At 43.4% G+C, this 13638-nt stretch overlaps 1 protein-coding gene across 3 annotated transcripts in view; it reads right to left on the reverse strand.

Moving 5' to 3' along the window:
• Positions 1 to 11085, reverse strand: part of ABCC3 (ATP binding cassette subfamily C member 3) — a 78006-nt gene extending 66921 nt beyond the window's left edge. The window contains exons 1-3 of one of the 3 annotated variants that reach the window (XM_081850656.1): positions 10798 to 11085; positions 9968 to 10133; positions 7885 to 8037 (exon numbers count right to left, since the gene is read on the reverse strand). Coding sequence is in view for 1 of the 3 variants with exons in the window: in XM_081850655.1 (XP_081706781.1) it covers positions 2298 to 2327 (30 nt within the window). In the remaining 2 variants the exon portion in view is untranslated. Of the gene's footprint in view, positions 1 to 2297; positions 2459 to 7884; positions 8043 to 9967; positions 10134 to 10797 lie in introns of those variants that run through there. The other 2 variants (XM_081850657.1, XM_081850655.1) reach the window with 2 other exon arrangements.
• Positions 11086 to 13638: the final 2553 nt, after the last annotated feature.

Consider the following 13638-nt stretch of genomic DNA (forward strand, 5'->3'; position numbering starts at 1 on the left):
GGAGAGCTCTCATAGAAAGGGCCAGGGTTTGACAAGCTTATTTTCTGTTGTGCCTAAGAGAACAAGTCCATCATATAGTTTCCTACACCTGCAATCTGGTTGTACAGTCCAGACAACAGGAATTCTTCCTCAACCATAGTCGGTGAGAACTAGGCCTATGCAAAGCATCACTTGCAATAGTAATTGCATACATATTTATTTTGCATAAATAATCATGATCGCAAAATCATTGGATTTTTTTGTACGGACTTTCCAAGACGTAAATCTTTGAATGACGAAGGTATCCTTCTTGAAATCTGAAAAAGCGACTACAAAAGCATGGGAAAAACCATGAGAAAAGCTAGGTAAGCGATGCCAGCAATACATTATATAGTAAAACCAGTTATTACAACACACTATACAGCAGTGGCCTTCTTGATGCTGCTGTGCTCAAACTCCCATCAGCTCCACCCAACATAATCAATGGTCAGGTATGATGGGAGTTACAGTCAGCCATAGGCTCTCTATCCATGCTATACAGTTATAGCATGCCTCCAGGGCAATACATCACGAACTTGCTTCTGCAAATCAGTGACCTACCATGGACACAAAATATACACAAATGTACATGTATATATTTCCACAGATAACCATTTCTACAACACACAACAATTTAGGCTATGGACCAAAATATGCTAATTAGGGCAAAACTCCCATTGAACTCAATGGGACTATATAATAAACCATTTAAATTTTGGACAAAGGCGCAAGAAGTTTCTCTTCTGAAAAACGCTCAGCCTTACTCAGTTTTGTAATTTGTGTCAATCTCCATTTCATTCCTCTGGGGCACAATGTATCTGACAGAGTGTCTGCATGTCTGCTCAGAGGTAAAAGCCTATTGAACACAATGGTGCTTCCAGCCATAGTACATAGGTCTAGGAATACAACCTGTGATACTTCCATTTCTGTGGAGGGAATAATGAATTGCTGCACAATAAACAGCTGTATAACAATATGCTTTCATCCCCCGTCCCCCCCAAAAAGCAGGACCCAGGTATCAACATACATCTTCTAGTGGACAGAGATATTCTCCAGGGCTGGAATGAGTAAGTCTCCAACTTTGAAGAAACAGCCACATGCTCTGACTGCCTCTAGCAATTGCCTTGCTCAAGCTTGTGTATTGGTTTTGCCCAGCATTACAATGGTGTGGCAGTTAAGGGATTGAAAAAATACCTGTCTAGTCAGGTTTGCAGCACCAGGGAGTAGCCTCACCTGCCCTTAGAAGTCAGTAGGGAAGAGGTTTTCTTTTTTTATTCGTATAAAAATGCAACTGTTTTACGGTATGCCAACAACGTGCCTGAGTGCTGAACACGTTCCCAAGTACTTTGATTCCAGTGGGAATGAACGCACGTGCATCTGTGTGAGCAGTGCTGCTAGTTTTTAACCCGGCAGAAATATGCCAGCACGTGCCATTCATGGGTTTGAACCTGCCTCCGGCAAGTTTTTGTTTTGTCCCTCAATACACAGGGACTGTTGGCATCCATCTGTCTCGAAAGACAACGGAGGAGCGCGCCTTTGGGGGATGAATTGCAACATTTCATTTCGGGTCCACGCTTGTTTGATAATACGCTGAGAACTGAGAAAGATGATTCCCCCCCCCCCGTTTCTTTTCGTAACTCCATTATATTTTACTTGGAAGTTTTGCGATGCGTGAGGCAAGTCATCTCCGCGAGTTTCTGCCCTCCAGGTTGCGAGGTTTGGGTTCCACGTGTAAGCGTGACTGTGCTCATCTGCGGCAAGGCTGCGCCTCCAACCAGGTCTGCTAACCCACATCACATAGCTCCTGCCTTTTCGCCCTCGGCAACCCCCCTCTGAGGAGTCTGCATCCCCGCGTCATGCTGCTGGTCCACACACACCTCTTAACTCTTTCTCCCTCTTTTCGGGTGCCTTTCTCCACCCCAGACTCTGAAGGCAATCCACCCCCATCAAAAACAAGAACCCATCGGCAGGAGGAGAGTTGCGCATGCAGAAACTTAGGGACTCCCCTCCTCCCGACCTTTCCATGCCCCATCCCTTTAAAGTTCACTTAAGTGCCCGAAAGTTGCAGCCTGGCCATGCCCGATGCCCGCGCCTGTGTTTCATTAAATGATCGTCCTTTTTTGAAACAACAGACATGCTCTGAAGGCAGATGAGCGGAAACTCCCTTGACTTCCTTACTTATTTGGGGAAAACGAGAGGGATGCGCTGGACTCCGAGGGCCACCGGGTGATCATGGATTGGCAGGCGGCGGCGGCGAGGAGGGAGGAATGCTTACTTACCCAGAAACTGGATCCGCAGAAGGCGTCCATGGTGCAGCGGCCGGCCAGAGCAGTCTGGCGACCGTCCCTTTTCGCCGCGCTGCCTCCGCTTCTTTCTGAGCGGCTCCAGGCTCGCCTTCTGCTTCCCTTCCGCCACGCTAGGGCGGATGTTTGCCTCGCACGGAAAGGTGGGCGGGGAAGGGCTCGCCCAGGCAGTGCCGGCGCCAGGCTAAGCCGCGACAAGGCTGGTGGGGGGCTGTCTTTAACTGCTGCGGGCTTACTAAACTTCCCTTTTTGCGGACCAGCTCGGGCAAGGCCCGCGCCTGGATGGGAGAGAAAGAGGGCGCGCGCGCGCGCCGTAGGAGGGCGGTGGGGCGGTGGATGATCGGGCCTCGGCGTATGAGGGGAGCGAGGCCACGGAAGCCCGACCAGCTGCTGGGAGACTTGGGCCCCCTTGGGTGGCTAGGGCGGTGCTCCGTGGTACACAGCAACACACCACCTTTTTCCCTCTCTGCAGTGGGGCAGCTAGGGCTGGACCTCGAGCGAGGGGAGGGGGAAAGGTCCAAGGACCACCCACCCAGAGAGAGCGAGAGAGAGCCAGGTGATATGGATAAGCTGCGAACAGGCCCTTCCTCGACACCTGGGCCAACATGGGCATCCTGCCAGGGCCCATCAAACCTGGCTCCGCCTGCCACAGCATCCTTTTTAAAAAGCAGTTTATAGTTAGGGGACAGCTGGCTGGGCATGTACTTGGTTATACATACAGTGTTGTGAAGTGTTTTTGTGGGGGGGGGGCGGGTTCCCTTGGTGAAGGAGCCAGGCAAATTTGACAGCGAGTTAACGGGCTGTAAGTTCCTTAGTATAACAAAGGAAGTGGCTTTGTGCCAGAGGGCAAATGGGTGGACCCCACTCCCTCACCTGGCCACTAGCAAGAGTTGAGGTGTGTGTATGAGAGAGAGAGAGAGAGAGAGAGAGAGAGAGCTGGGCTGGAAGCTGACTGCCAGCAGAAGCCTGAGAGTGAGAGACATGCCTGATTTCTGCTTGAATCCAAGGCTGCGGCTATTGCAGAAGCAATACCTTCCGGGCTCTTAATGCTGGGTGCCCCTTCATAGTAGGCTCAGGTTGTTTATGTGTGTAAATAAAACAAATATTATACAGACACCACAGGCTCTGCTTCCCTTCATTTCAAGGAAACCGAACCCTGGGACCCCTGGAATCTTGTACCGCTCGAGATTGGGGATGGTGTACAACACACCATGTGTTCTCTCTCTCTCTCTCTCTCTCTCTCTCTCTCTCTCTCTCTCTCTCTATCTTCCTACAACAAAACATACTGCTTATCCCCAAATATGCTTAGCATTGGAGAAGTTGAAGCCAATAGTGTAGCGCAAGGACCCTCATGATAGTCACAACCAGGTCCCCTCACAGTTATGCCTCTTCTAAGATTATGCAACCTGGTAAAATTATACAGCAATCTTACACAGTTATCTGATACAGTGGTACCTCGGGTTAAGAACTTGATTTGTTCCGGAGGTCTGTTCTTAACCTGAAACTGTTCTTAACCTGAGGTACCACTTTAGCTAATGGGGCCTCCCGCTGCCGCCATGTGATTTCTGTTCTCATCCTGAGGTAAAGTTCTTAACCTGAGGTACTGTTTCCAGGTTAGTGGAGTCTGTAACCTGAAGCGTCTGTAACCTGAGGTACCACTGTAATAACAATTAGGGATGCCTTGCAAAGATTAATGCAGAACACCATGTGCAAAATCATTTAAAATGACTCTGGGTATTGTGTACCTTGACACCCAGAGATGGATGCCATTTGCTGCTCTTCTTCGGGTGTCAAAATGACTTGGGCCAGCCCTGCTTCTCCTAGGAGTATTGGAGCCAGCCGAGTGGCTTATGGGGGGGGGGTGAGTGAACCAGAGATGACAGTGGCTGCCCCTCCTGTTACTTGTTCACCTTTGGTTTCTCTGGACAGTGTAGCGGGGGGGGGGGGAGGACTGGGCCCTGTGATACTGCCAAGAGTAAAGGTTGTTGCCTCTGCTCTCTTGGTGGCATCACAGAGAAGATGAGGCCCAGCTTGTCCAGTCCACCCACTAAGGCTTCCAACGGAGTCGACTGCATGTACAAGGAACAGTCTTTCCCCTCACTCACCTGCACTCTTTCGGTGGGTGGTAAGTCAAAGCATATTGGGTTCAGGGAGAAGGTTAAAAAGAAGGGTGACAATGGGCCACTCTCTTGCTCACTCAACTGCTTTCTTCTGCTTGGCTTAACAGATGAGCCCAACCTTCCTTGTTAGAAAAAAAAGAGGGAGGGTGAGCAAGCAGTTGTCATGGGCCTCAAGGGAAGGAGAAGAAATTTGACTTGGTTCACATTTTAATGCAAAACTTCCTAATCCACAGTTGGGGAAACAATGGGGAAACTGAAACAGTTGTTCTTAGAAAAATCACACTTCTCTGAATTTTGCAATGCAGTTTCTCTTTTTTCAATTTTGCAGCTCTTTAACAAAAATAATGTGTAGTAAAATGCATGTATTTGGGGGATAACATGCATAATACTGCCTATGTTAGTGAAAATAACATACAAAAATACATTTATTATGAGAAAGTGCTTCCAAAAATGTGCAAATTAGGAAAAATATGGTCTGAAATGCTGATGAATTTTCTTGAGGTACTTTTTAAAATCACAAACTGATGCAGAAATGTGGAGAAATGAAATTTGACAGATTCCTCTGTCCCTAAGTAAGGAGCAGCCACTATTTACACCTACTGTAGGACCCAATTCTCCCTACTGCACTGCCTAAAGAGAGGGCTAAGCAAGCAGGCAGAGCCTTTCAGCGACAGAAGGCATGCTGAGCAAGAAGACTAATTACTGCCTCCTCTTGCCTTGCCCCCCCTTTCTGTGTGTCTGGAGGGGGGAGTATTGGACACATGGTTGCAAAAGAAGCAGACACGCTGCTTCCAATCATTTGCATTATCTTCTGTCTTTGGACATGTTAAGGATGCCAACTGGGCCCAGCAGAGTGCCAAGGGTGACTCAAGTGATCGGAAGCACAGCCTCTGCCTTTGCATGCTTACCTTCCCCCTCCTTTAGATGGCCAAGTAGGGAGACTTGGGCTCACTGGGCCCAATTTTCACCACTCCGCATCTGAAAGGAGAGAGCAAGTTTTCAGAGAGAATTGCATGTGCAAGGTAAATCACAACAAGTTGAGTCTCCCTACCTTTGCACATAACTTTGTGCAAATGTGTGTTTATGCTGTGAAATGGCATTAAGGCACAAAAGCACAGTGCTTCAGCGGGAGAACTTTGTGCACATTCAGTCACCTAGAGACGTGTTTTAGAAAGACAGAAAATGCAGTTATTGGGTGGTGGGGACAACAATACCCTTCATTAACAGACTGACATAAATTCCAGAATAATGGAAGAAAAAAACAATGAGGACAAAAAGGCAAGAGCAAGATCTAATGGGAAGTGTATGTGGAAGGAAATTCATAGGTGTGAAATTCATATGAAACTGCAGTATATAGAGTCAGACCATTGGTTCATCTAGCTCAGTGCCTGCCATCAGCTCTCCAGACAGGTATCTCCCAGGCCTACCTGTAGATGCCAAGACTGTTAGATTCGGGATACTTTCTAATCAGATGAACAATTAGGAATGGCCTAAAAATGTTTTAGAAGTTCCATTTTACATTTATGAATACTGTAAAATATTGGACAAATCTATTGGGTGTAGTGAATCTTGCATCTATCTAAGGAAGATGCATTTGACATTTATATCTGAGGGCACTTCTGGTGCTATGAATGATACAATGCAGAATGATCACTGGGCATAGCTTTGCCTGCCTTTGAAGACCGCATCGCCTTTATGATGATTAATATGGAAAATCACAATGGAATTAGCAACATCGCAGAGCATTTTAACTTTCAACCTTTTTTATTACTGAAAGTGCATTCTTCATATTGCAAGTGATAATCAAACTGCCAATTGGCAGGTGGTTGCTTTTGGCAATATCTATACTTTTAATATCTACAGTTTTGTGGTACTTTCCAAACTTCTCTTTTCCCCTTTCCTTTTTAGTAGCAAATGAGCTGGCTTTCCCCTGCTTTCTGACACTGCATTGAGACGATTCGTGAATGCTGTCTCAAAGTAAACCTGAAGATTCAAAGGCGACTGTTGCCCCTCAAGGTGTGTAAGAAGTGCAAGAGTTCGGGAGGGCTGCTTTTCTTACGTTTTTACCGAAGTCTTGTATATAGTGTGTTGTGGTTTTGTTTTGCCACTTTTACTACCACTTTTAAAACCAGTGTCCTGGTTCACATAACATTTCCTAGCAAATATGTGGGTTTTCTGGAGAGCAGCTCACAAGCACTTTGCTCCTACCTGGTTCGTTTTCTTCCTGCGCTGTAGCATACTGAGTGAAGCCAAGCCAATGTTTAGCTTATCCTGTCACCCAGCTGGGAACTTGTGGTTAAGCTTTCTCTGCAAGGTTTGCTCCTGGCTACAGCTTCTGGTAAGTGCAGTGAGAGCTTAAGGACGAGCCCAGTTCAGACAGCTGTGAGCTCCTCTCTGAGAGCCTGCATGTCAGGATGGGCTGATTTGTCAATTTTGGGTTCAGTCAGTTTCTCATTTTTCCAGCCTTGTTGAATTCTCCACATCAGTTGTATACCTCAAGAACATTCTTCAGCATATTAGTATGATTTTTCCCTAATATACATATATTTTGCTTTATACACACATTTTTGCAGAGCTCGTTTCCCAAATATAATGTATGTTATTTTCACTCTTGTGCATATTTATACACACAATTCTTTAAAAATGCATTTTTTAACACATTGCTTGCTTGGAGAACTGAATTGCAAAATTTGTAGAATTGTGAATTTCAAAGTTGCGTTTTGGTTCCCATATTGTTCTGGAAAGTACAAATCTGGCAGCTTAGCCTTTAAATGTTAACTGAATCAAATTTCTCCCCCACCTAGCTGCATGTTTAAACAGTCATGATGAGTCATAGTGTGGCTCACCATGTTGCATAAACCAAACTAGTGATTAGTAACCCTCTAATTTTTGCCTTTAAGTTGATAGCAATCCAACTATACAGGATGATCACATTACGTAACCTCTGAAGAAATCCATGGAATTTTGTCACACTGTGCCAAGAGCTTCTGGATGAAGAAGAGGAAGAAGAGTTTGGATTTGATATCCCGCTTTATCACTACCCGAAGGAGTCTCAAAGTGGCTAACATTCTCCTTTCCCTTCCTCCCCCACAACAAACACTCTGTGAGGTGAGTGGGGCTGAGAGACTTCAAAGAAGTGTGACTGGCCCAAGGTCACCCAGCAGGTGCATGTGGAGGAGCAGAGACGTGAACCCAGTTCCCCAGATTACGAGTCTATCGCTCTTAACCACTACACCACACTAGATCTCTTTCACTGCCCTGTAAGGTAAACTACCGAACTACTGAACTTGATCTGGGCTGACTTTGCCCATCTTAGATGATCTTTGGATCCTTCCAGGCATGAGAAAATATAAAGGGGGATTCCTGCTCCAGCTGAGCTTTGTTAGAGAGCATTTCTGTGCTCACATATGATCCTCTTTTCTTTGGTTATTCTCTGATCCTACCTTCTGGTTTGTGCTTTGGTCCTGACGTGCTCTTCAGTCCTGCTGACTGTTTCCAGTGTCAAGTCTGCCAAGCAGTCACAGAGAAGCACACAAATCTGCAAACATGTTTCCTCTTGCTGTTGATTTTGTTGTCTCTTAAATTCTGGAGAAATTCTGAAATACCACATTGTATGGACAAAAATAGACCCTGGTTAGTCATAACCTGTTAAACAAGAGTTCAAAACAATGTCTTGACAGCTGAATTACATCGCTGAACTTCATGGGATAGGAGGACAGAGCTGACACAAGTTCCAAATGAACTTGAGGCTGTAGGCCAGTGGCCGTAGGCACAGAAAGTAGGACACAGAATTGGAGATTTTTGGACATAAAATCCAATATGGTCTACAAACAAGATAATCTCATGTTTGCTCAGAAGATCACGTACTTTCTTTTTTTAAAAAATAGGCCGCATTACTGTTCCATATGCTCACATTAGTATACCAATGTTCAGTCAAATATCCATGCTGAGTGCTAAATTAACCACTCAACTGAAACAGACTTTGATTGGAGAACTGAACAGAGTGTTTTGTTATACTGTAACTGCTATGGCAGGGGTAGGGAGACTTCAAGCCTGTGGACTGAATGAAGCCTCTCTCTTCAGCCCTCAGAACTCTGCTCAGGCCACATCCCTTAATGGGACCTCCAAGGTAGCAAATGATTACCTGAAAAAAAATCCAAGGCAATCAAGCCACATAAAGTAAATGGGCTGTATCCAACGTGCCTTGGTAGTGAGCTCCTGCACAACCAAGTTTCTGTTTAGGTGGAAGCCAGGTATGCTTAATTAGATTTCTACATTGCGACAAGTAGGTGTATTTTTGCTGGTTGCTAGGTGACAGAACTGAAAGCAAATGAGAACAGGCATTTATCTGGCACAATATTTAGATTCTACCTTTCTTTAAAAACACTAAAGGCAGCCTGTGGTAACATAATAGAAAACCATGTATTCAAAACAATAAAAATCAAAGAAACACCATGTGTATTTGGAGAAAAAAGCCACAACAAACTGGGGGGGGGGGCGGAATCATAGCCCAAAGGCTTTCCTGGAAAGTCAGGCTTGGGCTAGACACTGAAAGGTCATCCATGTGATGGATATTGGGAACTATTCCTAGAAAGTGCTCCACAACTAGGGATTGTATCCAATAAAGTCCCATCACCACAAGGTCTTCTGCTTCCACAGTGGGGTTTTCTCTAGCTCACCTCAACAAACATTCTCCTTGCTCCTTCCAAATCAGTTTTGGGGGCTTCCCCAACCCTCTGGAGCAGATTTGGGGGGCACACTGTGAGTGGAGGGCGGAGTGTTGTTGCACAGGTGGAAGTCCTTGAACTAACGGTATGACTTTGTTAGATGCAGCTTACAGAGCTGCAGCTGAAAAGTCTATCCCATCTTCCCACTGTACTTTGGGTGGCAGAATAGCCAGCTTCCTCCTTTCTTCTTCTGTTAGATCACAAACACAACGAACCCGTCTGTTCATGGAAGGGAATATGGGATCTAACCCCTACCCAAGGTAAATTCAGTTGTACCTCCTAGCCAGCAAAATTGGAAGTCCATGTTAAACAATGACAAATAAATTGATTTGTCATTGTTTAACATGGACTTCCAATTTCTTGTACATTAATTTCGGAGCCATTATCTCTTACTTATTTTTCTACTTACAGTTTTGGGAGGATGGGAGGAGAGAATGAGAAAACAACAATGAATTAGCACTTAAAGCTATCCTGAAAACAGGTTTGGACTTCCACTTCACTGGCATAACAATATATACACAGCTAATAAGTTTCTAAAGGAAGATTTTGGAATAGCTTTTAACCATGGACTCTTCAGTGAATTATTGTCTTTGCAGAAACCAGAGGGTAAAATTCCCCACAAAGTCAACACCCACGGTTTTAATCTAGAACAAACTAAGACAGCACTTGCCAACCTGACACTCTTCAGATGTTTTAGTCCAAAGCACTTGGAGGGCACCAAGTTGAGGAAGGCTGTCTTAAGGCAATCGCAGTACTCATCTCAGTTACTTGTCCCCCTCTAATTTCATTTCATACAGACCTTTAGGTGTGTCCATTAAAAATGGTGCATTATTTTGATGACTATGTTGTGGACACAGCACTGGGCCAACAGGCACTGAATATATCGTTACATCCAATTTTGCCCATAAAACACTGCAGACTGCAGGGAACAGTGCACCATTGGGCTCCACCACTCAAAGGAACATCTGTTGCAAAAGGACATCAACAAACAAAACATCTGTCAGTCATGTGCATGCCTCCTGCTAGGTAAAACTCAAAACTTACATTTACATTAAATGTCATTGGCGCAGAAACTTCCTACGATGCCATTATCCTTACAAAATGCTTCCCCTTCCCTCTGCCCTGCCCCTAGTTTTCAAAACTGGACTGAAGAACAACAGACACCGTAAAGGAGCAAGATGAATTCTAAATACTTTCTTAGGACTGCATCTAACAGGCCATTAGTTGCCACAGCATTGACAAAAATAAATTTGGCTGTTATGAAACCTCTTAAAGATGTTTGATCCAGAAGAGGCCATTTAAAAGAAGCTGCTTATAAAGGCAGAACGTCTCCAAAAGACACACAGCCATTTATCTCTGTTTTTGTTTTGTTTTTTTGTTTTCTGAGTTGTAACACTGCTTCCTGTAGTTTTTTTTTTTTAATGTAAATTAATTTAGACTGGCTATGCCATATAGCGGTATCCAACTTTCAAATGTCGCATTGGAATGCTTTCCTTATTCATATTCAATGTAAATGTACACTGCTTTAATAATAATGGCCCACATTCACCTGTTTTAGGTGCATTTAATAGAAAACAGTGCTAACCAACATAGCCTAACACAAATGCACAAAAGTAGCTGGGTACATACTGTTCTCTTGGGTGCACGGCTGCATTCAGTTCATGCTCCTGATGTGCACAGAAAATCAGAAGAAACTCCAACATGATAACTGAATTGGATACATTGGAGGTCCATAAGTGAGCAATCTCTCAGGTTACAATATAGTTCACTTTGACTCCAGTGTATGACAGAGGCACGCCAGTCTAGTTGGATCACTGCTATAATGGACTGGCCAATGTTCTGTCTAGCTCTTCATTCTGCTTTTGCCATTAATCTAAAGAGTAATCACTTCAAAGGAAACATAAATAAATTAGATGTTCTTCAGTGACAATCTGAGATTGAGAAATCCCTCCTACCAACCATTTTGTTCAATCAGTGAGCAAATTTCAGTAGGTTTGGTCTATTTCCCACCCTCAGAGATCAATAGTTAATTCACATTGGATGGAAGCATATTTCCTTCCATTTTTAAAAAGTACTTTTGTTAAATCGGCTCATTGTCTCCCAAGTTTGGAGAATGACCAAGTTCATTTTCTTCCTGCCTGTCATCACATTCAAATGATTCTATTATACATCCATCTAGTCAGGCATTGCTTTTCTAAGCTAAAATTTGCATAACTCTAATTCTAAGATATTAGGGCCTTTGCTTATTAGCACTAGGACTTAATGTTTCCTTTTATTAAAAGCATGCCTTCCATTTTCATTATTAAAAAGCTGCTTTGGAGGCTGCTCTGACATCTTGTGATATAGTTCTTTAAATATATACTTGCCGCATAAACATTCAGTGAAACAGACTATTAAATATATTGTTAATTAGACATATCATCAATTGTGCACATGTGGGTGTTGACAGACAGCGTCAATCTAATTCACTTGACATAGATATTGGCTGACACCTCCAGCTCCTTGTTGGTCTTAATTTTAGAATCTGTGCATGAAGTGGAAGGGAAAACCTTTTCAAGCTAAGCACTCACTTCTTAACCTAATGGATATTTGCTGAAGACTAAATAATAATAATAATAATAATAATAATAATAATAATAATAATAATACAGTAACAACCCTGGGCCACAAGATCACGCATTATGAAAGCCAGAATGCTGTATTATAAAAAGGTAAAGGGACCCCTGACCATTAGGTCCAGTCGTGACTTTATTGGCCAAGGGAGCTGGTGTACAGCTTCTGGGTCATGTGGCCAGCATGACTAAGCCGCTTCTGGAGAACCAGAGCAGTGCATGGAAACGCCGTTTACCTTCCCGCCAGAGCAGTACCTATTTATCTACTTGCACTTTGAGGTGCTTTCAAACTGCTAGGTGGGCAGGAGCAGGGACTGAGCAACGGGAGCTCATCCCATCGCGGGGATTTGAACCGCCGACTTTCTGATCAGCAAGTCCTAGGTTCTGTGGTTTAACCCACAGCGCCACCTGCGTCCCATGCTGTATTATAGAAATGGAAATATAAGCTATGCTTAAGTAAGAATGACTGGAGCACACTCTAGGAACAATCAAAGGCACTGTATATAGCAAGAGAGACCTTCAAAAGAATGGTTAAGAATATGGAACATTTTCCTGGAAGTATCATCACCATCATTTATTATTTATAAAGTGTCTAATAGGCACTAGGTGCTGTATAGAATTCGTAGCCAACACAGAGACCCCTCACAAAGGCTCGTTACATGTAAAGCATGGAACACAAGCATGAAAGAAGAGGGGAGTTTGTGCTACCCAATGTTGCTGCCTACTCTCGCCTCTTTGTTCACATTCCCCTCATCCCTTCCAGCCTCATCTCTTTCTCACATTGCAGTCATCATCAGAGTGTCACGCACCTAGTGGTAAACTAGTGCATTCATTATTATTATTATTTAAAAAATGTTTATTTCCCTATGCCATCAGTATAAAGTAATTGCAAAATATCCCATAAACTATAACCTGTTTCATATATATATATTTTTACAATCAAGTGGTGTATAAATTTTATGAACCAAATAAAGAAACTATACACAGGGAATGTCTTATCAGTGCTTATCAATAACTTCCTACCTTTTACAGCACAACTCAATAAAATGTTAATATTAGCAGGTACCAAGTAGCTGTCACTTGGTACAGACATTGCCTGTTAGCTGTGTCTGCATTAGATTCTTGTTAATATATATACCAATCAGGGTGTGTGTGTGTGTGGGCACAAGTTGCATGTTGTTGTGTGTCAGTGCAGAATGATTCTGTAAGTACAGAACCGGATTTCAGCTCATGGCTGTGCAGCGGGTCTGGATGTGAAATTATGGTTCCCATCATCTTCATCATCTTTTTATTTTCATTTAAATTGTACCGATTATGTACATGTTTACTCAGAAGTAAATCCCATTGGATTCAACATGGCTTTTTCCAAAATGAATGTGTGCACTATTTCAGCCTTAAGAGTGTTTAAAGGGCATATAAACATTTTCTTTAAAAAAATTTTACAACAATGTTGTAAGGTAGATCAGTTTTATCAGGCCATATTGCAGATTATGTCAGCGTGCTAAGATTTGTCTAGCTCACCTTCTATGCCAGAGCTAAGCATTTGAACTTGGGGCTTCCTGGTTCACAATTTAGTGTTTTCCTGTGCATGCCTACTCATAATAATAATAATAATAATAATAATAATGGAAGTTTTTAATGTTTGATGTTTTATCATGCTTTAAATATTCTGTTGGGAGCTGCCCAGAGTGGCCGGGGAGGCCCGGCTAGGTGGGCAGGGTATAAGTAATAAATTATGATTATTATACTCAGAAGTAAATATTATTACACTCAATGGGACATATTCCCAGATAAGTATGTATAGCATTGGTAATCTTAATTCACTATGCTATAGTAGCATGTTGTTAGTAACTGTGGC

The sequence above is a fragment of the Podarcis erhardii genome, assembly GCF_964252035.2.
Source record: "Podarcis erhardii genome assembly, chromosome: 2".
Lineage (NCBI taxonomy): Eukaryota > Metazoa > Chordata > Lepidosauria > Squamata > Lacertidae > Podarcis > Podarcis erhardii.